The following is a 23,063-nucleotide window of genomic DNA, read 5'->3' on the forward strand; positions in this document are numbered from 1 at the left end:
TCAACATGGGTTTCAGAGAAACAAGTCATGCCAGACAAATCTAATCTCTTTTGGAAGATGAAGGGAATGCTGTGGATATAGTATATCTTGATTTCAGTAAGGCCTTTGACAAAGTTCCCCATGACATTCTTGCAAACAAGCTTGTAAAATGTGGGCTAGACAAGGCAACTGTTACGTGGATTTGGAATTGGTTGACCGGACGAACCCAAAGGGTGCTCAACAATGGCACCTTTTCATCCTGGAGAGAAGTGACCAGTGAAGTCCCACAGGGCTCTGTCCTGGGCCCAGTACTGTTCAACATCTTTATCAATGACTTGGAGGAAAAAATTGGGGGAATACTTATCAAATTTGCAGATGACACCAAATTAGGAGGAATAGCTAATACTGCAGAGGTCAGGATCAAAATTCAAAATGACCTGAATAGATTAGAAATCTGGCCCACAGCTATTACTATTATTATTATTATTATTATTATTATTATTATTATTAACCTTTATTTATAAAGCGCTGTAAATTTACACAGCGCTGTACATACAATTTTTGTAATTGGACGGTTCCCTGCCCTCAGGCTTACAATCTAAAAAGACACAAAAGGAGAAGGGAGTGGTGGTGGGGAAGAGGCCTCTCTAGTAGGATAATACATATAAAATACATAGTAATACAGGAAATGATTCAATAAAATAGACACCAAAAGAACATCAAATAGCAAGTGACAATTATGCAATGCCTGGGAAGGCTTCTCTGAACAGGATGGTCTTCAACTCCGTTTTGAAGCTAGTTAAAGAAGTGATGGCTCTTGCTTGTGGGGGAAGAAGGTTCCAGGAGTGAGGGGCAGCAAGGGAAAAGGGGCGAATCCGGGATGGGGCAGAGGAAATCCTGGGCTGAGACAGCAGACCTTGACTACCAGAACGGAGAGCCCTAGAATCATAGAATCATAGAATCATAGAATCGTAGAGTTGGAAGAGACCACTAGGGCCATCCAGTCCAACCCCCTGCCATGCAGGAAATCCAAATCAAAGCATCCCTGACAGATGGCCATCCAGCCTCTGTTTAAAGACCTCCAAGGAAGGAGACTCTATCACCCTCCGAGGGAGTGCATTCCATTGTCGAACAGCCCTTACTGTCAGGAAGTTCCTCCTAATGTTCAGGTGGAATCTCTTTTCCTGTAGCTTGCATCCATTGTTCTGGGTCCTGTTTTCTGGAGCAGCAGAAAACAAGCTTGCTCCCTCTTCAATATGACATCCTTTCAAATATTTAAACAGGGCTATCATATCACCTCTTAACCTTCTTTTCTCCAGGCTAAACATCCCCAGCTCCCTAAGTCGTTCCTCATAGGGCATGGTTTCCAGACCCTTCACCATTTTTGTCGCCCTCCTTTGGACACGCTCCAGTTTCTCAATGTCCTTTCTGAATTGTGGTGCCCAGAACTGGACACAATATTCTAGGTGGGGCCTGACCAGAACAGAATACAGTGGCACTATTACTTCTCTTGATCTAGTGGGAAGGTGAGGAGAGAAAGGTACTGTACTTAGGGCGAAAAAATGAAATGCACAGATATAAGATGGGGGACACCTGGCTTAAGGAGACAACATGTGAAAGGGATCTAGGAGTCAGTTCTGGATGCCACAATTCAAAAAGGACATTGAGAAACTGGAGCAGGTCCAAAGGAGGGCAACTAAAATGGTGAAAGGTCTGGAAACCATGCCCTATGAGGAAGGCCTTAGGGAGCTGGGTATGTTTAGCCTGGAGAATAGAAGGTTAAGAGGTTATATGATAGCCCTATTTAAATATTTGAAGGGATGTCATATTGAGGAGGGAGTAAGCTTGTTTTCTGCTGCTCCAGAGACTAGGACCTGGAGCAATGGATGCAAGCTACAGGAAAAGAGATTCCACCTCAACATTAGGAGGAATTTCCTGACAGTAAAGGTTGCTCGACAGTGGAACACACTTCCTAGGAGTGTAGTGGAGTCTCCCTCCTTGGAGGTCTTCAAACGGAGGCTGGATGCTCATCTGTCGGGGATGCTTTGATCTGGATTTCCTGCATGGCAGGGGGTTGGACTGGATGGCCCTTGTGGTCTCTTCCAACTCTATGATTCTATGATTCTAGTGGAGCCAGCCCACATGGTAAAAATATAAGTTTCAGCCAATAGTTACTCATTAGCAGTCAGGCTCGAGCCTCAATAGAGATTAGGCCTGCCTCCAAAGGGCTGCATTAGAGACACAAAAATACTTGTTATAAATTTGGTTTGAAGGACCTCAAATGTGTAATTGTTATTGTAATCACAAATCTGAGCACCATATAATATAATAGAGATAACGTTGATTACAAAGATTTATATTGCAGCAGGGATAAATTATCCTCTTTTGGTATAAAAGAATCTGTGTAATGCTCATCAACTCATTTGTGCATTTGCTATTGCAACTTCTGCCTGCCTTTTCCATGAGCCTAAAGAATGGAAAAGCAATCCTAAATATTTGAAGCTGGTAACCTGTGTAATGGGCACACTATTTATTTGCCACTTGTGACTAATTTTTTTTAGAAGATCATAACCTTATATTTATTATAGTTAATGTATAGGACCCTTGTGACAGTATGTGGCCAGTTCCCTTAATAGTCTCCTTAGACCTATCTCTGTATAAGATAGCAGTGCAGTAGTATCAGCATAAAGAACTGAGTTATGTGGGGGAGGGAGACAGTATTCTGGAAGGCAAAAGGGCTGGAGAAAATAGCCAAACTGTCAAAAAAAACTTGCACAGACAGCAGGTGGGGGGATCCATGGTCTTCGATTTCTCTACACTAATGCACAGAACATGGGAAATAAGCAAGATGAACTCCTAGCACAACAAAGCAAATATGATACAATAGGCATCACTGAAACCTGGTGGGATTAATCTCATAATTGGAATGTAGGAATAGAGGGGTATAAGTGGTGTGCAGTGGTTAAATGCCTGTTCTGCAGCCACTCACTCAAAACCATAAGGTTGCAAGTTCAGTACCAGCGAAAGGGCTCAAGCTTGACTCAGGCTTGCATCCTTCTGAGGTCGCTAAAATGAGTACCCAGATTATTGGGGGCAATTAGCATACAATTTGTAAACCGCTTAGGGAGTGCTTAAGTGCACTGATAAGTAGTATAGAAATGTACTTGCTATTGCTATTGCTATAACTTTTTAGGAGAAATAGGCCAAACAGGAAAGGAGGAGGAATAGCATTATATGTCAAGGATATTTACACCAATGAAGAGATCCAGGACATCAATACTGGAAGCCAGGTGGAGAGCATCTGGATAAAAAATAAAGGGGAGAGAAACAACAGGGATGTATTGTGGGAGTCTACTATAGACCCCCAAGTCAGATGGAAGAATTTGATGACGCCTTTCTAGAACAGATGACTACACACTCAGAAAGGAGAGATGTAGTAGTGATGGGGGACTTCAACTATCCTGATATTTGCTGGAAGTCAAACTTCTCACTTGCCTCGAAGACAATTTCATTTTCCAAAAGGTGGAAGAGGCAACAAGGGGATCAGCTATTTTAGATCTGATCCTAACCAACAAGGATGACTTGGTTAATGAAGTGCAAGTGGTGGGATCCTTAGGTGGAAGTGACCATGTTCTCCTGGAGTTTGCTATACAGTGGAAAGGAGAAGCCAGGCATACTCAGACACGCATTCTAGACTTTAGGAGAACTGATTTCAGTAAACTTAAGAAGTACTGGGGATGATCCCGTGGTCAGGAACACTAAAAGAGAAGGGAGTTCAGGACAGATGGCAGTTTCTCAAAAGGGAGATACTGAAGGCACAATTTCAAACAGTTCCAGTAAGAAGAAAAAAATGGGAGGTGTCTCAAGAAACTGGGATGGATGACTAAAGAAATTTCAAGTAAGCTCAGTTTTAAAAGGGACATATAAAAGAAATGGAAAGAGGAGGAAATCACCAAAAAGGAATTCAAGGAAAAAACAAGCACATGTAGGGGTAAAGTAGGAAAAGCTAAAGTGCATAATGAACTCAGGCTTGCTAGAGAGGTTAAGAACAATAAAAAGGGCTTTTTTTTGGATATGTCTGCAGCAAAAGGAAGAAGAAGGAAATGGTAGGGCCACTGTGTGGAGAAGGTGGCAAAATGCTAACCAAGGACAGGGAAAAGGCAGAATCACTGAACACCTTCTTTACCTCAGTATTCTCAGAAAAGGAAAAGGGTGCTCAACCTGAGGATAATGGAGCAACAGACAAAACAGGAGAAATTCAGCACAGAATAAGTAAAGAGATGATGATGATGATGATGATGATGATAATAATAATTTTATTTACATTTTCCCACCTCTCCCAGGTGTATCGAGGCGGGATTACAGCCCAGTATCAATATACAGTATACAAATGCAAATCACAACAATAAAAACAACAATATAGTACAATAAAATATAAAAATGTATAACAATTAAAACAATACTATCAAAGAGAAAAGGAGAGAGATGTTTCAACCTAGGTCAAGGAGATAGAAAAATATATCTTATAAGAGATTAGGTGGGTAAGCTCGCCGGAAGAGATCCATCTTAACTGTCCTCTTAAAGACCTCCAAGGAGGTAGTAAGACATATCTCTTCCACGAGGCTGTTCCAAAGTTTTGGAGCAGCTGCAATGAAGGCTTTCTGGCAAGTAGAAGTTAGTCTAGTTGTATGTAATACCAACAGATTCTTCCCTGATGTTCTAAGAGTGTGGGGCAGATTATGTAGGGAGAGGCGTTCCCGCAAGTAACTCGGGCCCATGCCATGTAGGGATTTAAAGGTAATAACCAACACCTTGTATTGCGCCCGGAAGCTGATCGGCAGCCAGTTAAGATCTTTTAAAATCGCAGTTATGTGGTCAAACCTTGATGAACCGGTGACCAATCTGGCTGCCATATTTTGAACTAATTGAAGCTGCCGAACTTGGTACAAGGGTAGCCCCATGTAGAGTGTGTTACAGAAATCAAGACGAGAGATTACCAGAGCATGCACTACTGCTTCAAGGTCCTTTCGGTTCAGGTAGGGATGCAGTTGGCATATCAACCAAAGTTGGTACCAAGCACTCCTGACTGTCACATCTACTTGAGATGACAATTGTAGAGACAGATCCAGGAGTATTCCCAAACTGCAAACTTCGTCCTTTAGGGGAAGTGTGACCCCATCCAGGACAGGATGACAAAGTTCGTTCCCTAGGCCTGGGGTACCTATCGTGAATACCTCCATTTTCTCTGGATTCAACCTGAATTTGTTTTCCTTCATCCAGTCCATTACTGACTCAAGAAAGGCATTCAGAGGAGAGATGCCATCCTTAGTGATTGCAACAGTCGGAGGCATACAGAAGCATACATGATTAGTCTAAATGAATATAACTCAGGGATGATGGGAGTTGTAGCTCTTCACCTCTGGCTCAAACTCACCACCTTGTTACGCACCAGCGCTGACCAGTTTTGGTCAGTGGTTAAAGCTTTGCTCTAAAGCAGCAGAGTTACAGAGAATAGGCTGAAGACCCTGACAAACTCTCCAAGCCTTCTCACTCTTGCTTCCACAGAAGTCTTCCCACTTCTTCAGGATCCAGCTGGCTCTTGTATCTTCACCCAAGACACCAGACAACTCAGTAGTCTTATATAAAAGATCTACTTTATTCTACTATATACAGCTCCAAAACTATCCAACACAACTCCAATACTACTATCCACTACTACCCACACAATGCATTAGGATTCATAGCCATTATTATAGTCCTTGGATCATACCACCCACTCTTGTCAGTATCCACCCAGTGGGCGTGTACATCCATTCTCATTGGCTCTCTTGTTTCTACCCAGAATTAATGATTTCATCATCTCAGCCTTGACTACTTAACAATTTTCAGGTGTGTTCAATTATCCACTTTGCATTTCTGTCCTTGGCATTCAGGACTTGCTAATTGCATTACCTTTTACACCTGTGTGGCTTCTATTTGCTTCTGCTGAGTCACCCTGACTCTCACATACATGTTTTATTTCATTCACTGTATATCCCATGTTGCTTTTTCCTTAACAACCAGGACCTGATGAACTACATCCAAGAACTGGCAAATGCAACATCGGAGCCATTGACAATAATCTTTGAGAACTCCTGAAGAACAGGGGAAGTCTCAGCAGACTGGAGGAGGGCAAACATTATCCCCATCTTCAAAGAAGGAGAAAAAAGGATCCCAACAATTATCATCTATTTAGTCTGACATCAATACCAGGAAAGATTCTAGAGCAGATAATTAAACAGAGAGTCTGTGAACATCTAGAAGGCAATGCCATAATCACCAAAAGTCAACAAGGTTTCAGAGAAAAAAGTCATGCCAAACAAATCTTATCTTTTTTTTTTTTTTATAAAATTACCAATTGATGAAGGACATGCTGTGGATATAGTATATCTTGATTTCAGTAAGGCCCCATGACAAGGTTCCCCATGACATTCTTGCAAACAAGCTTGTAAAATGTGGGCTAGACAAGGCAACTGTTACATGGATTTGTAATTTGTTGTCCAGTCAAACACAAAGGGTGCTCAACAATGGTTCCTTTCATCCTGGAGAGAAGTGACCAGTGGGGTGCCACAGGGTTCTATCCTGGGTCCATTGCTATTAAACATCTTTATCAATGACTTGGGTAACAGAATTGGGGGTATACTTATCACATTTGCAGATGGCATCAAATTAGGAGGAGCAGCCAATACCACAGAGGACAAGATCAAAATTCAAAATGATCTGAATAAATTGGAAAGCTGGGCCAAAGCTAACAAAATGATATTCAGCACTGAAAAATGTAAGGTTTTGCTAGCATCTGTGCTGTTTTGCGAGCATCTGTGCCTGGCATCTTCAGAAAATGCATTCTCTAAAGAGACCAGCCACAGATGCCAGCAAAACATCAAGCATAAACTCTTCTAGAACATGGCCACATAGCCTGAAAAACTCACAAAAACCTCCTTAGATGTATTGCATCAGTATACGACCCTGGTATACTGAAGACCTCAGGGAAAGGAAGCGGGCTGTGCAACGACTAGAGCACAACTGGCGAAGACACCAGCACTTAGCCGACAAGGCACTCCTAGACTCTCTTTTGAAGGCCTACGGAGTGGCAATAAGTGCAGCAAAGCATTCGTTCTATGCTGCACGTATTACGTCCGTGGAGTTGCGTCCGGCAGAGCTGTTCAGGGTATTGAGGGAGCTTACTCAACTGCCTCCCCCCCGCCCCCCGAACCCTATTTTGGAGCCATCTAAAGCCTGCTGTGACGAGTTTAACAACTTCTTCGCGGATAAAATCTCTCGGATAAGGTCTGATCTCGAAGCCAGTATTTCTTCAGAATCTAGAGTAAAGGCGTCCAGAGCTTCCGTGGACTCTGTTATACTGGATCATTTTGAGTCTGTGAGTACTGAAGAAGTGGACAAGATTCTACGAAGCGTTAGGAAGACGACATGCTCTCTCGATCCCTGTCCTTCATGGTTGGCAGCTCGGGGGGAACGGCTGTAACTACTATGTTATACCATATAATTAATTCATCTTTCGGAGAAGGGCAGTTTCCATCCAGCTTAAAATCTGCAGTTGTAAAACCACTGCTAAAAAAGCCCTCCCTTGACCCCCTGATTTGCAATAACTATCGGCCTGTTTCGCTGCTGCCTTTTCTGGGAAAGGTGATCGAGAGAGCAGTTGCCTTCCAGCTTCAAGCGATCTTGGATGCAACGGATTTTCTAGACCCATTTCAAACTGGCTTCCAGGCGGGCTATGGAGTTGAGACCGCCATGGTCGCCTTAGTCGATGATCTCCGTCTGGGCATGGACAGGGGAAGCGTGTCCCTGTTAGTGCTTTTGGACATCTCAGCGGCTTTCGATACCATCGAACATGGTATCCTTCTGGAAAGCCTGAGGGAGTTAGGTATTGGGGGCACTGCGCTCCAGTGGTTCTGTTCCTACCTCTCGGGTAGATTCCAGATGGTGCAGCTGGGGGATTGTTGTTCCGATAAGAGGGTGCTTACATCTGGAATCCCTCAAGGAGCAATCTTGTCCCCCATGCTATTTAACATTTACATGAAACCACTGGGAAAGATCATCCGGAGACACGAGGTGCGGTGTTATCAGTACGCTGATGACACCCAAATATGTTTCTCTGTGCCTCCGACTGATGCAGTGACTAGGGATGGCATCTCTCCTCTAAATGCCTGCTTGGAGTTGGTAATGGGCTGGATGAGGGAAAACAAACTCAGTTTGAATCCAGAGAAAATGGAAGTACTCGTGATAGGCTCCCCGGGCCCGGGGAAGGAAATTTGTCCACCTGTCCTGAATGAGGTCACGCTCCCCCTGAAGGACTCAGTTCGCAGTCTGGGGGTGCTTCTGGACTCGTCGCTACACCTGACATCTCAGGTGGATGTGACGGTCAGGAGCACCTGTTATCAGCTTCAGCTGATATGTCAGCTGCGACCCTACCTGGGCCGGGGGGACCTTGAAATGGTGGTACATGTTCTGGTAACCTCTCGGTTGGATTTCTGTAATGCGCTCTACATGGGGAAACCCTTGTACCAAACCCGGAAGCTTCAATTAGTACAGAATATGGCAGCAAGGTTGGTCACTGGATGTTCCAGGACTAGCCATATAACACCTATTTTACAAGATCTACACTGGCTGCCCATTCGCTTCCGGGCGCAATACAAGGTGTTGGTTATTACTTATAAAGCCCTAAATGGCTTGGGCCCAGGCTACTTGGAGGACCGCTTCTCCCCACATAATCCGCCCCGCACTCTCAAATCGGTCGGGAAGCATCTGTTGAGGGTTCCTAAGGCGAAATATATCTCGTCTTCGCAAAGGGCATTCTCCTTCTCGGCCCCGCAGACCTGGAACTCCCTTCCCGACGAGCTCCGCTCCGTCGCCTCTCTTGATCTTTTTAGGAAGAAACTAAAGACCTTTCTCTTCCGACAAGCTTTCCCCCATATGTCCTGATGTTATGAGGTTCTCCCCCCCGATATACAACTGTTTATCCAGCTAGTTTTTGTGTGTGTGTTTTAAGAGGTTGTATGTTTTATAGTTTTTAAATTGCATTGGGATGTTTTTAACATGTTGTTGGTGATACTTGTTTGTTAAATGTTATATTGTATCACTTTTGTTGTACACCGCTGTAATCGAATTTGGAATTTGGAATAGCGGTATATAAATAAAATCTTATTATTATTATTATGTAAGTTCAGCAAGCTGTTTCTGTATAAACTCTTCTGTCTGAACTACTACTGGGGTGATTGGGGGGGGGGAGCTAAAACGTCAGGCATTTGCTTGACTTCAGGCATTTGCTTGACTTGCTTGATTTGAAGTTCATTGCAGAAAGATGAACTTTATTTACATTTCCCTGTGAGAGGCAGTAAACTGAATTGTTCAGATATTTTGATGACCTCTGAAACAACAAGTTTGCTTTTCCCAGAGGTTACACAGGGTCAGATGGCAAAACAGTCTCTGCAAAACTCAGCTCTAAGGCAAGGCTTTTAAGGCTTTAGGGTCCAAAGTCCAATCTAACACAGTGTTTGCAGAGTTAACAGGCTTGGCCTCTGCTCCTTTAACAGCCTCCTTAGGAGTGAAAAACTGTGATTTTTAACTGATCTTTCTTGGGACTCAGGGGAATGCTCTCAAAGACTGGTGTAATGCCTAGAGTTTTGTAAGTCTTTCTAGTAAGCATGGCTTGTTCTTCTGTAAGGTCCCATTGTACCCAAATTAGTTATTCAAATAAATGCATCTACTTACAATTTAGCAGCAGTGCAGCTGTGTGGCTTTATTATTATTGAGGCCCCACTTCATCAACATTGGTCTCTTTTGATCCAATGAGGCCACAAAACAAATGGCAGGCAGAAAATATCAATGTTTCTGTTGATTAAATCCAACAAACAAAGCATATAGCCCAAACAATGTGTCAGCTCAGGTTTTCAAACTAACAAACCTGTAGGAATAGCGCCTTCTAGAACGCATTCCACCATCTCCTTTTTCTATTTCTTTTCCTTTATCTTTTTCTTTCCAACCTCAGGTTGTAGTAAAACTATACACTATAGATTGTAAATTTATTGAAGCATTATAAACTGTAGGCTGACCTACAAGAATTTTAAAACTAAGTAAAAACAAAAAAGCAATATGAAATAAAGATAGGAGCAGTAACAAAGCAGCTTTCCCACAGTATACAGCCACTAGAAGTCCTCTTAAGCTTCTCAATTGCTTCCTTCTGTTTTTCCCCCACATCACATACACTATATCTGGAAATATTTCTTAGTCCCTTCTTTTCTCCCCCTCCCTTTTCTCTGACTCAGATCCTCTTTCTCCATCTGTCTGCCATGCCTCTGAATCAGTTTCTCTTTCCACTATACATTTCTTCTTCCTTTTGTACTACTCTCTGACATTCATGAAATATATAATGTTTAGTTGAAAATGTTTAGTCTTTTCTTAATATCCTGGATTTATTAGGTTTAAATTCTCTTCTCCCGCCACAAACTCACTATCCCACCCATCTCCAAACAGTCCATATAATTTATTCAGTAAATGTTTCCCATCACACACTAGAATCCAATTGAATTAGTTCTATCATAATGATTCTAACTTGTCTTGTTTTCAAAGTTCTTTCTCCCATCTTTTCCACCCCTTCCTTCTCACCTTTTCCCTCTAGTTTCTAGACATTCATGGTGTTAAACTCTTAACATCTTTAATTGTCATTCCAGTTCATTCCAGTTCATATACAGTCGGCCCTTCTTATACACGGATTTTTTATACACAGATTCAAGCATACACGGTTTGAAAATGTTCCAAAAAAGTATAAATTTACCTTGCTGTTCCATTTTTTATTAGGGACACCATTTTGCAATGTCATTATATTTAATGGGACTTGAGCATACACGGATTTTGTTATACACGGGGGATCTTGGAACCAAACCCCAGTGTATAACAAGGGTCCACTGTATTACTCATCTGTGGTATATTTATATTGTACTGTTTTGCACTGTATTGCATTGTATTGTTCTGTTCTGTTTTGTCTTCCCTGTTGTTATCCCTCTTTGACCAAATGTTTACTATATTTTACATTGTAAACTTTCAGATTAAGAGCAAAGTGGACCATGTGGGAAAAGAAGGGGGATGATTCCTAACATTGCCATCCTAATCCTATCAGGTCAAAGGGGACTGTTGACAGAGCAGGTATCGAAACTGCGGTGAGCCTGTTCACTCTTATAGAAAACTCTGTGGCTGTGCATCTATGGTAGTGGTGACAATGGCAGGTCCCAGAACTAAGCCTTCTGAGTTTGTGGGTAAGAATGGCTTTGGATCTGCTGGACTCAGACATTCACATTACCCCAACAGGCCCCAAGACTACCCTGCCTATTCATTTCTGTAATGATAGGAAGGTAATTCTAAAAAGAAGATAAAAGGAAAAAGTGGGGATAAAATCCAGTAGGCTAGAAATCTTGGTAGAACTGCTCCCCCCATTTACCACTTCTCTCCCCAATCATTATAATTTTGTTATTGTACCTTGTTAAATCAAATTATATTTCTGAAGCTGTCTATAGTCCATTATATTCTCAAATTGCACATCTAGAGCATTCTTCCAACCACCCTCTTAATTTATGAAAATTTATCTCCTCTGCCACTTCATATGGATAATCTTGTTGAGAATGAATTACCTGTAAGGCTATTTATGCATAATAGCATCCCTTTAGTGTTTTCCTTTGAAGAGATTGCTTACTGGTTTCAAATTAGTTAAAGTACACAAGTTTGGTTTGTTCTTTAAAGAATCTCTTCCCCCCCCAACACCCATACTAATACTACAAGTGATAAGAATCATAGAGTTGGAAGAGACCACAAGGGCCATCCAGTCCTACCCCCTGCCATGCAGTAAATCATAATCAAAGCATCCCCAACAGATGGCCTTCCAGCCTGTTTAAAGACCTCCAAGGAAGGAGGCTCCATCACACTCTGAAGGGAGTGTGTTCACTGTCAAACAGCTCTTACTGGCAAGATGTTCCTCCTAATGTTGAAGTGGAATCTCTTTTTCCTGTAGCTTGCATCCATTGTTCTGTGTTCTAGTCTCTGGAGCAGTAGAAAACAAGCTTGCTCCATACTCAATGTGATACCCCTTCAAATACCTAAACAGGGCTATCATATCACTTGTTAACCATCTCTTCTTCAGGCTAAACATACCCAGTCTTTCCTTATAAGGCATGGTTTCCAGACCCTTCACCACAAAATGGTGGGACCCAAACTCAATTCAAGTTGCATTGATTTTAATGGATCTGAGCAAAATCAACATTCAACTACACTCTGTTAATTGGAGAAATGACAAAACAGTTGTACTGAACAACACAAATAATAGGCTATTCCAGACAGAGGTCTCTTAGTGCAAATAATCAAAGAGCATTGTATAACTATTTTTTTTCTTAACAGCTTTTTAAATGGTAAGAAAAAAGTGGAAGTGTCAGTGGGAAAACATGGAAGGACCACATGCTGAAGACAACATTTGACATACCCCAATAAAATTGGAAATACAATTGTATAAGTGCACAATTGCTCGTCTGTTTGGAATCTCTTACTAGGGCCAACTAAGCTTCATCTACCTTCTGTTCTTGCTACTGCTCTGCCAAAACCTGTCCTCTTCTATATTTTTGCTGGTGACATGACTAGCCAAATAATATCACCTGTAAGTAAAATAACTTGTAAGCTGAAGAGGAGAAGAAGCACATCCTGAAATCCAATTTGCAAATTAATATAGTATCATTTGGATTTTGGATAAAATTTTAGTCTTGGCCAACCAGAGTGTGTCACAATTGTGTATTGTGTATGTATGCTTTGTTTGTCTGGAACTGATGTTAAACATAGAAAGAGCCACACCTGCTGTGTTTTCTTTTCTGGTAACAATAAAAAAAGCAAAGCAATTGTGTGTTCCAGAAATTAAAATATAATATTATTACAACCAGGACACAATCACAGACTCCCTGGGAACGCTTCCCTAAACAATATGGTCTTTAACTCGGCTTTGAAGCTGATTAGAGCCGTGTTGAGTCGTGCTTGTAAGGGAAGGGGGTTCCAGGAGTGAGGGGCAGCAAGCGAGAAGGGACAAATCCGGGACGGGGCAGTGGAAATCCTGGGCTGGACTTTGGCTACCAGAATGGAGGAAAAGAGTGGGGATGTAGGGAGAAAGTAGTTCGGAGAGATAGGGAGGGGCCAGCCCATGGAGGGTTTTAAAGGTGAGCAGGAGAAGCTTGTACGAATGCGGAAGGGAAAAGGGAGCCAGTGAAGGGATGACAACAGAGGGGAGACATGGTCATACCGGCGAGCGAGTGAGATAATACAAGCAGCTGAGTGCTGAACAGAAATCAATGGGTGGAGGTGAGATAGAGGAAGCTCTGCCAAGAGAAGATTGCAGTAGTCGAGTCAATAGACCACTAGGGCATGGACCAAAGTCTTTGCAGTAGAAGCAGAGAGGTATGGCCAGATTTTGGAAATATTATATATTTTGCAGTTAGATATTTCTCCTTATAGATCGGCTACTGATCCTACAGGACAGCAGGTTATGTGACACAGTAATGCCAAAGGAAAAGACCTGTTTTTGCTGTTTTAAAAAATATATAAAGAGCACATTTCAACTGACCTGTTTTTCATTTTCATCCTCCAGCTTCAGCCTGTCCTCTATGCAGTTCCTGGCTTGAAGGAAAGCCTTCCTCTGTGCCCTTTCTGTCAAAATTCTCACAAAGATCCCATACAAATTTACGCTGACAAAAAGGATAGCATTGGCCACAAGCTGTAAGGGGAGAAGAAGGGGACAAAAGAAATATAATATAACATTGGAATGTTCATTCATTGCCATAAAATAATAATTCTGCCTAAAAAGGAATTTACTTACAATTATTGTTTTGATATAGAATGATTGCAACCTAACTTTCATATGTTGTGAACTTTTCTTGCTACTAAAACTATGGCGCATTACAGACCGCCAAAAAGCGGCGGTCTGCACCCGCCCCTTTCCCCGCCGGATCGGGGCCTCAGTGGCCAGAGTGGCAGCCGCTGAGGCCCCGATCCTCCGCTTTCCAGGCTGCGGGGAAGTGGCAAAAGGCCCCTTCCCCGCAGCCTGGAAAGGGGTGTCCTTGGGGTTTCAAGCCCCAAGGACACCCCGCGGCAGCAGGGAGGAGGAGAAAGGGGCCACTTGGCCCCTTTCTCCTCTGCATCGCTGGGCGCAGCCATCTGAAGGCTGCACCCAGCGACGCAAATGGCAAAAGGAGCTCCGTTTCGGAACTCCTTTTGCGACCGGGAAAGGGGCGTACTATGTGCTCTGGCACGGTGTGATGACGTCACATCCGCCCCACCCCATATAGAGGCGTCGCGGTCGTGATGTCGTAATGGCGGTGGCCGTGTGGAACGGCCACTGCCATTTTGTCCGAGCTCCACGCGTGCTAGGATTGAGGGCGTCCGGAAAGGAAACCCCTTTTTAACCCTAGCACGCACTGAACGCACACTTTAAGGCCCATCTGTAACGGGCCTATGAATCCACCCAGTAGTCCTGTAGAGTCCTGTAGAGTCACAGTATTTTCTCAAGTCCTGCTACTCTAAATCTTTTTAACTGGAAATGCTGGATACTAAAACTGAATCTTTTTGTTCCCAAAACATTTGCTTCTATGTTGTTAGAACTACACCAGTATGCTATAGTCATGAATATTATGGCTTGAATTTAACTCGATGAGCTAGCTGGGAACAAAAACACATTTCTTAAAACAGTCTGATAGTAACAACCAGACAGACATTGAAAAACAGAGGTAACTGAAATTATCAAAATTCAAAAATATAGGTGTGTTCGTCTGGAAAATCAGTATGCAAAAGGATCCTGCAGCACCTTTAAGACTAACTGAAAGGTAAAAGTTGGTAGCATGAGCATTTCTAGACTTCAGCATACTTCGTCACATGCATTTGGCTCAAGACTATGAAAAATCATACTATCAACTTCTATTTTCTTTTAGTCTCAAAAGTCCTGCAAGATCCCTTTGCGTATTGAAATTATCAGGGCACTCAGGCAACACTATTAGTAGTTATATGCCAAGAGAAGTTTATAATATTACACAGCCTGCCTGGCCTTACTGCTTACACCTCTCCCCTGCCTATTATCTTATGGCTCACACCTCTCCCCTGCTTACTGTCAGGAAATTAATTTAATTGTCCTCAGTTACTATGTTAGAGGATACGGCTTAGAAGCATTCCTGAAAATTGCTCCATCTGGGACGCATCCCATCACGTGATGGGACCTTCCGGCGACAGCGGCATTCTCCTGTGTGGTAAGATACGTTCCATGCTGCCTCCCATTGCCATCACATCCCATTTTATATTGCAGCAGGCCTGTTCCAGGGCCTGGGCATTAAGCGTTATGGTCAGACCTCAAAAGACACAGGAAGAGATATGAAATGGAAAGATAAATGCTCTGGGTTACAATCTGGAAACACAAACCCCAAGTGAAACACCACAACCAGAAGATATTTCCACACCAAGAAGCCATGTGCTGGCTCCGAGGGAGTGTATTCCACTGTCGAACAGCTCTTACTGTCAGAAACCTCCTCCTAATGTTGAGGTGCAATCTCTTTTCCTGTAGCTTGCATCCATTGTTCCGGGTCCTGTTCTCTGGAGCAGCAGAAAACAAACTTAGTCCCTCCTCATTACGACATTCCTTCAAATATTTACACAGGGCTATCATATCACCTCTTAACCTCCTCTTCTCCAGACAAAACCTTTCCAGCTCCCTAAGTCATTCCTCATAGGGCATGGTTTCCAGACCCTTCACCATTTTAGTCACCCTCCTTTGGGCTCCAGTTTCTCAATGTCCCTTTTGAATTGTGGTGCCCAGAACTGGACACAATATTCCAGGTGGGGCCTGACCAAAGCAGAATACAGTGGCACTATTACTTCTCTTGATCTAGACACTATATTTTTATTGATGCATTGGCCTTTTTAGCTGCCGCATCACACTGCTAACTCATGTTCAACTTGTGGTCTACTTCGGCTCCTGGATCCTTTCACATGTAGTCTCATTCAGCCAGGTGTCGCCCATCCTATATCTGTGCAGTTCATTTTCCTGCCCTAAGTGCAGTACCTTATATTTCTCCATGTTGAATTTCATTATGTAAGCTTTGGCCCAGCTTTCTAATGTATTAAGATCATTTTGAATTTTGATTCTGTCTTCTGGAGTATTAGCTATTTCTCCTAATTTGGTGTCATCTGCAAATTTGATAAGTATGCCCCCAATTCTGTCATCCAAGTCATTGATAAAGATGTTGAATAGCACTGAGCCTAGGACAGAGCCCTATGGGACCCCACTGCTCACTTCTCTCCAGGATGAAAAGAAGCCATTGTTGAGCACCCTTTGGGTTCGGCCAATCAACCAATTACAAATCTGTGTAACAGTTACTTTGTCAGGCCCACTCTTTACAAGCATGTTTGCAAGAATGTCATGGGAAACCTTGTCAAAGGCCTTACTGAAATCAAGATATACTATATTCACAGAATTCACAGAATTCCTTTCATCTAACAAACTGGTAATTTTATCAAAGAAAGAGATTAGATTTGCCTGGGATTACTTCTTTCTCTGAAATCCATGTTGACTCTTTGTGATTATGGAATTGCCTTCTAGATGTTCACAGACTCTCTTTTTAATGACCTGCTCTAGAATCTTTCCGGGTATTGATGTCAGACTAACTGGACGATAATTGTTGGGATTTTCTCTTTTTCCCTTTTTGAAAAGGGGGACAACATTTGCCCCCCTCCAGTCTGCTGGGACTTCTGTTCTCCAGGAGTTCTCAAAGATTATTGCCAATGGCGCCGATATTACATTTGCTAGTTCTTTTAATACTCTTGGATGTAGTTCATCTGGTCCTGGAGACTTATATTCATTTAAATTAACAAGGTATTCCAGTAATAATAATAATAATAATTTGTTTTATTTATATACCACTATTCCAAAGATCATAGCCATGAACAGCAAGTAAGCTAATTAGCAAGTAAGCTAATTTGCCCCCAACAGTCTGGGTACTCATTTTAGCGACCTCGGAAGGATGCAAGCCTGAGGCGAGCTTGGGCCCTTTTGCTGGTCTTGAACTCGCAACCTTGTGGTTTTGAGTGAATGGCTGCAGTACAGGCATTTAACCACTGCGCCACCAGGGCTCCTAGCTCTTTGCTTATTTTGTGCTGAAATTCCCCTATTCTGTCCTCTGTGCCATTATCCTCTGGTTGAGCACCCTTTTCCTTTTCTGAGAACACTGAAGCAAAGAAGGTGTTGAGTAAATCTGTCTTTTCTCTGTCTTCTGTTAGCATTTTGCCATCTTCTTCATGTAGTGGCCCTACCATTTCCTTTTTCTTCCTTTTACTGCTGACATGTCCAAAAAAGGTCCTTTTTATTGTTCTTAACCTCTCTAGCAAGCCTGAGTTCATTCTGCGCTTTAGCTTTTCTGACTTTACCTCTACACAGGCTAGCTATTTGTTTGAATTCCCCTTTGGTGATTTCCCCATTTTTCCATTTCTTACACATATTCCATTTAAAAGGTAGCTCAATTGAAAGTTCCTTAATCATCCATCCTTGTTTCTTGAGACACCTCCCATTTTTCTTCCTCACTGGAACTGTTTTAAATTGTGTGTTCAGTATCTCCCTTTTGAGAAACTCCTATCCACCCTGAACACCCTTCTCTTTTAGTATTCCTGACCATGGGATCACCTGCAGTATTTCTCTAAGTTTACTAAAATCAGCTTTCCTAAAATCTAGAATGTGTGTCTGACTATGCCTGGTGTCCCCTTTCCACTGTATAACATACTTAGGAAAACATGGTCACTTCCACCTAATGATTCCACCACTTGCACCCCATTAACCAAGTCATCCTTGCTGGTTATGATCAGATCTAAAATAGCTAACATCCTTGTTCCCTTTCCAGCTTTTGGAAAATGAAATTGTCTTCAAGGCAAGTGAGGAATTTGCTAGATGAGGATTTGGCTGCGTTTGAATTCCAGCAAATATCAGGATAGTTGAAGTCACCCATCACTACTACATCTCTCCTTCTTGAGTGTGTGTAGTCATCTGTTCTAGAAAGGTGTCATCAAATTCCTCCATCTTACTGGGAGGTCTGTAGTAAAATCCCACAATAACATCCTTGTTGTTTCCCTCCCCTTTAATTTTTATCAAGATGCGCTTCACCTGGCTTCCAGTATTGATGTCCTGGATGTCTTCTTTGGTGTAAATATCTCTGACATATAGTTCTATTCCTCCTCCTTTCCTGTTTGGCCTATTTCTCTTAAAAAGGTTATACCCCTCTATTTCCACATTCCACTTATGAGACTCATCCCACCATGTTTCAGTGATGCCTATTATATCATATTCGCTTTGTTGTACTAGGAGTTCGAGTTCATCTTGCTTATTTCCCATGCTCTGTGCATTAGTGTAGAGATATCGCAGACCATGGGTCCTCTTTACTTGCTGCCTGTGCAAGTTTTTTTGCCTCCCACTGTTGGGTCCTTGCACTGTTTGCCTTGTTTCCTCTGTCAGTTTGACTATTTTCTCCATCCCTCTTGCCTTCCATAATATTGTATCCCTCCACCACATAACTCAGTTTAAATTGTTGAGACTGCTGGCAAAAACATTTCTTCCAACTGGTGTGAGATGCAACCCAACTGTTGCCAGAAGTCCCTCCTCATGGAACCACAGCCCATGATCAAAGAATCCAAATCGTTCTCGGCGGTACCATCTGTGGAGCCAGTTGTTTACATCTGCTATTTTCCTTTCCCTTCCTGGACCGTGCCCTTCGACTGGCAGAAGAGACGAGATGACAACTTGTGCATCTATTTCTTTCAGCTCCCTACCAAGAGCCTTGAAATCCCTTCTGATGTTCTGAAGGCTGTGTTTTGCAGTATCATTGGTTCCCACATGGACCAAAAGGAAGGGGAATTCGTTAGTAGGCTTGACCAGTCTTGTCAGCCTCTCTGTCACATCGTAGATCTTTGCCCCAGGGAGACAACCCACCTCTCGAGACATCTTGTCAGGCCTACAAATCACTGCTTCTGTACCCCCCAGCAGAGTCCCCCACTATGACCACACGCCTGTTCCGAGGCTTAGCAGCAACTGTTCCCTCTGGTGGAACTCTCAAGCTCCCCTGCTCTGTCCCTGAAGTCTGTCCATGCTGCTCTTCTTCATCCTCCTTGATAAGGGAAAGAGCTTCAAATCGATTCTTGAGCTGCAAGCTCCCAGAACAATCCCTTGCTGGCCTAATTCTCTGTGACATTTCTCCATCTGTCTGCCTCATGTGTATGTGGTGACCTCCTCCACCCCAGCAACCTCCTCTGTGTTTTCCCTATCCAACTCTGTTAATTCCATTCTGTGGGCATCCTCTTCAAAAAATCCTCCGGTAAACACCAATGTTAAGGCCCCTGATGACCTGGCCTTTTCACCAATCTCTGGCAGTGAGCTCAGTCAACTCAGCCTCTGCTGTAGTTCTCCACTCAAAATGGTTGCCCAGCTACTTCTCTCCTTCTCCTCTCTGTGGCAGGAACTACTCTGGAAAGGCGATGCAACCTAGAATTGCATTGGCCTTTTTAGCTGTTGCATCACAGTTGACTCATGTTCAATTTGTGGTTTACTAGGACTCCTAGATCATTTTCACACATACTCTCGTTAAGCCAGGTGTCCTCTATCCTATATCTATGCATTTCATTTTTTCTGCCAAAGTGTAGTACCTTACTGTTCTCCCTGTTGAAGTTCATTTTGTTAGTTTTGACCCAGCTTTCTAATCTCTCAAAGTCATTCTGAATTTTGATCCTGTCCTCTGGGGTGTTGGCTATTCCTCCTAATTAGGTGCCGTTTGCAAATTTGATAAGCATGCCCCCTATTCTTTCATGTCAGAGTTAGCACCCAGAATCCCAGACAATCAACCAGTCAGCTTGATTGATACAATCAACAGCACTTTATTGATAGATCCAGAATCAGACATGTGCCTCACTCAGCTTCTTAGCTGAGACTGACCACACCCTCCCAAAGACAAAGTAACAGAATTCCCAAAAGCCAAATCCCCTCCCAAGCAGAAACCCACCAAGCGAAGCCCCTCCTGGTTCCCACAGAAGTGAAAGCACATTCCCAGCTCTGAGCGCTCGGAGAGCCAGGCCTTCAAGGCCACTAGATAAGACACCTGGCCCTCCTATGCACTACCATCACTATCTACTCTTCTACTGCAGCTAAAGCCCCATCATCCCCCAACTACTATACTACACTACAAACACTATCTGGTAGAATACTAACAGGATTCTAACATTCATCCCATATTCTTCTCATTCAATACCCTTTGATATAGTTTCTCTGCTTCTAGAGATTTAAATTCATTTAGATTAGATATTCTTGTACTACCTCTACTTATTCTGTGCAGCATTCCCCCTGTTGTGCCCTCTGCTCCATTTTCCTTCTTTGAGCACCCTTTTCCTTTTCTGAAAAGACTGAGGCAAAGAAGGTGTTCAGTAGTCCTCCCTTTTCTCTGTTCCCTCTTAGAATTATGCCATATTTTCCATGCAGTGGCCATACCATTTGCTTCTCCTTCCTTTTGTTTTGAATATAACCCAAAAAACCCTTTCTATTGTTCTTAACCTCTCTAGCAAGCGTGATCTCGTTCTGCACTTAAGCTTTACTGACTTTATCCCTCCATGTGCTAGCTACTTGTTTGAATTCCTCTTGGGTGATTTCCCCCTTTTCTATTTCTTAAATTTAAGGTAATCCTGGATGTTAAACAAATAGGAGGGTTAGGTCTGTCCAGTTTTAAGATCTACTTTGCAGCATATGTTTTTGTGTGGTTAAAGGAGTGGCTGATATTGAAAAACTGTTAACATTTGAATTTGGAAGGGCAGAAGTTGAGGCTTATACAGTGTGCCCGCACCATACGCGGGCGCGCCATACACGGCCTTGAGCATACACGCTCAAGCTGTGGGGCGCGCACGGGGTGGAAGGGGCGGCGCGTCCCATTCAATTGAAGGGGCGGCGCATCCCATTCAATTGAATGGGCGCGCATGCCCGTTGCGCCCTACGCGCGCCCGCACCACCGCGCTGCCGCTCACGAGTCCCATTGTTTCCAATGGGGCTCGAGCATAGGCAGAATTTGCCTTACGCAGAGGGATCCGGAACGGATCCTCCGCGTAAGGCGAGGACGGACTGTATGGCATAGTGAAGGTGGCATAATAAGGTGAAAGGAAATTCAGAATTCAATCATCTCTATATTAGGAACAGAATAGAACAGAATACATTCTTTAATATAGCCATAGACCAGAACAGATAAAAAGGGGTTACATGATAAAAGCAGGTAAAAACACATGTTAAGAACAGTATTTAAAATAACCTTTCAGATTTCACAGCTCCAGTATAGCAAGAAAAGATTGCTACTAGTCTAGTGTGGAGAACATTGCCTGGTGAATTTTAACTCCAGCTGCACAGAATCTGGCAACATTATATGTTGCATCAGGGTTGAGGTCTGAAAGTATCAGAGAATAAAACTGACTGGTGTGCCCTTGGTACTTATGCAATAGAGGTGAAATAAGATGGAGGTGGATGTCCCTGTAGTATTAGCACTGGAGTAATACATGCTTTGTTGTTTCTATCTGGCCAGAGTCCCTGGGACATAGTCTGTCTGAGAAGGGGGTCTTCTTATATCAGTCTTCAAGGACAGCTGAGGAGGAGGGCATAACATCATGCCAAGGTAAAGGCTCTCTAGTGTTTTAGTACTTTGAGTTTTGCTAAGTATGCCATAGGTAATGCCAAATATCTGTTGGAGTCACTAGCAAGAAAAGTTGGGAGTGCTAGCTACATCCAGTTGTTGCTCTATAGCTACCACTCATTGTTAGATAATTACTTTAGTCTTATCACATCCCATGCTGAGCAGAACATCTGGAGAGAAGCCCAGTGATGAAATTTTAGTTATCATTCTCAGTTTCCACACAGACTGGAAATCATCAGTCAAGGCCCAGTACAGACCACCACTAAAATTCATTCCCAAGGCAGAGAAAGATAGATGGGCATTGTGGGGTGTTTGGATGCTAGCACATTATGCCATAGAAGAGTATCAGAAGTATACATTGGAGGTAGATGTTTCCAAAAGGCAGATTGGTGATCTGGTCACACAAGTAAGAGAGAAGGTGACCAAGAACACCTTATTGGCAAGGACAGCTAATAAGGCTAGCCAGAGAGCTGACAGGGCTGAAAAGGAATTTGATAGCATTAAAAATTAGAATCCAGGAATTAGAAGACAAATTAGGCCAGGGAAAACAAGCTGTAGACTTCATATTGTCCCAAAGGACAAAGGAAGCAGTGCAAGCTGACCACACCATGTGCAAGGCCAAGATAATTGAATTGGAAAGCAAATTAAGTTTTAAAAGTACCATAGTGGCACTGTACAGCTGAGCATTTTAGAGTCGGCTACACAGGCAAAAATCCTGAACGATAGTTCCGTGCCACAAGAGGCTTGGACTCCCCCTCCCTACAATCCCCAATGGAGTCCCTCTAAAGGGAATGAACCCACTCCAGGCATACCATTAAACCTCATTAAGACCTGCAGCAAGAGAGACGTCAGAGGATGGTACAGTCACAGAAACCTTGATAGAGACAGTCTATTGAACCCTAACAGAAATCAAGAAAGCTGAATCCCCACACAGGCATCCAATGGATGTCCACGGTTATACTATCATACCCAAAAGCTAAGGGCCAAGATTTCACACAAGTAGTCCAGTTGTGTATAGACCCCATCTATTTAGGTCTATTTGATTTAGGTCTCCAATTATGATTTAGCCAAGCAGGAACTGCCTGAGTGGATACTTAAAATTGTAAAGATACTATAGCCAGGAACCACCTTAAGAGCAAAGTACCAGAACGAACTACAACTCCCCGATGAAGCCCCAGACACATATGTAGCTAGGAAAAAGATGTTGGCCATCTTGTCTGGAGAAGTCCTAAATGACTCAGACTTCATTAAGGAAGTATACCAGGGATTAAATGAGGCAGCAAAGACATATTTAGGATCCTCTTCACTGCAACTCCATAC

The 23,063-nt window shown here is 42.9% G+C and overlaps 1 protein-coding gene across 2 annotated transcripts in view; it reads right to left on the minus strand.

Moving 5' to 3' along the window:
- The window catches only part of ADCY1 (adenylate cyclase 1), a 406,316-nt gene that overhangs the window by 286,325 nt on the left and 96,928 nt on the right, over positions 1 to 23,063 (minus strand). For both annotated transcript variants that reach the window (XM_089532497.1, XM_089532496.1), the window contains exon 2: positions 13,628 to 13,777. In XM_089532497.1, the coding sequence (XP_089388623.1) occupies positions 13,628 to 13,777 (150 nt within the window). The remainder of the gene's footprint in view (positions 1 to 13,627; positions 13,778 to 23,063) is intronic.

Source organism: Sceloporus occidentalis, unplaced genomic scaffold (assembly GCF_023333645.1).
Source record: "Sceloporus occidentalis isolate IW3139 unplaced genomic scaffold, rSceOcc1.0.p SCAF_7, whole genome shotgun sequence".
Classification (NCBI taxonomy): domain Eukaryota; kingdom Metazoa; phylum Chordata; class Lepidosauria; order Squamata; family Phrynosomatidae; genus Sceloporus; species Sceloporus occidentalis.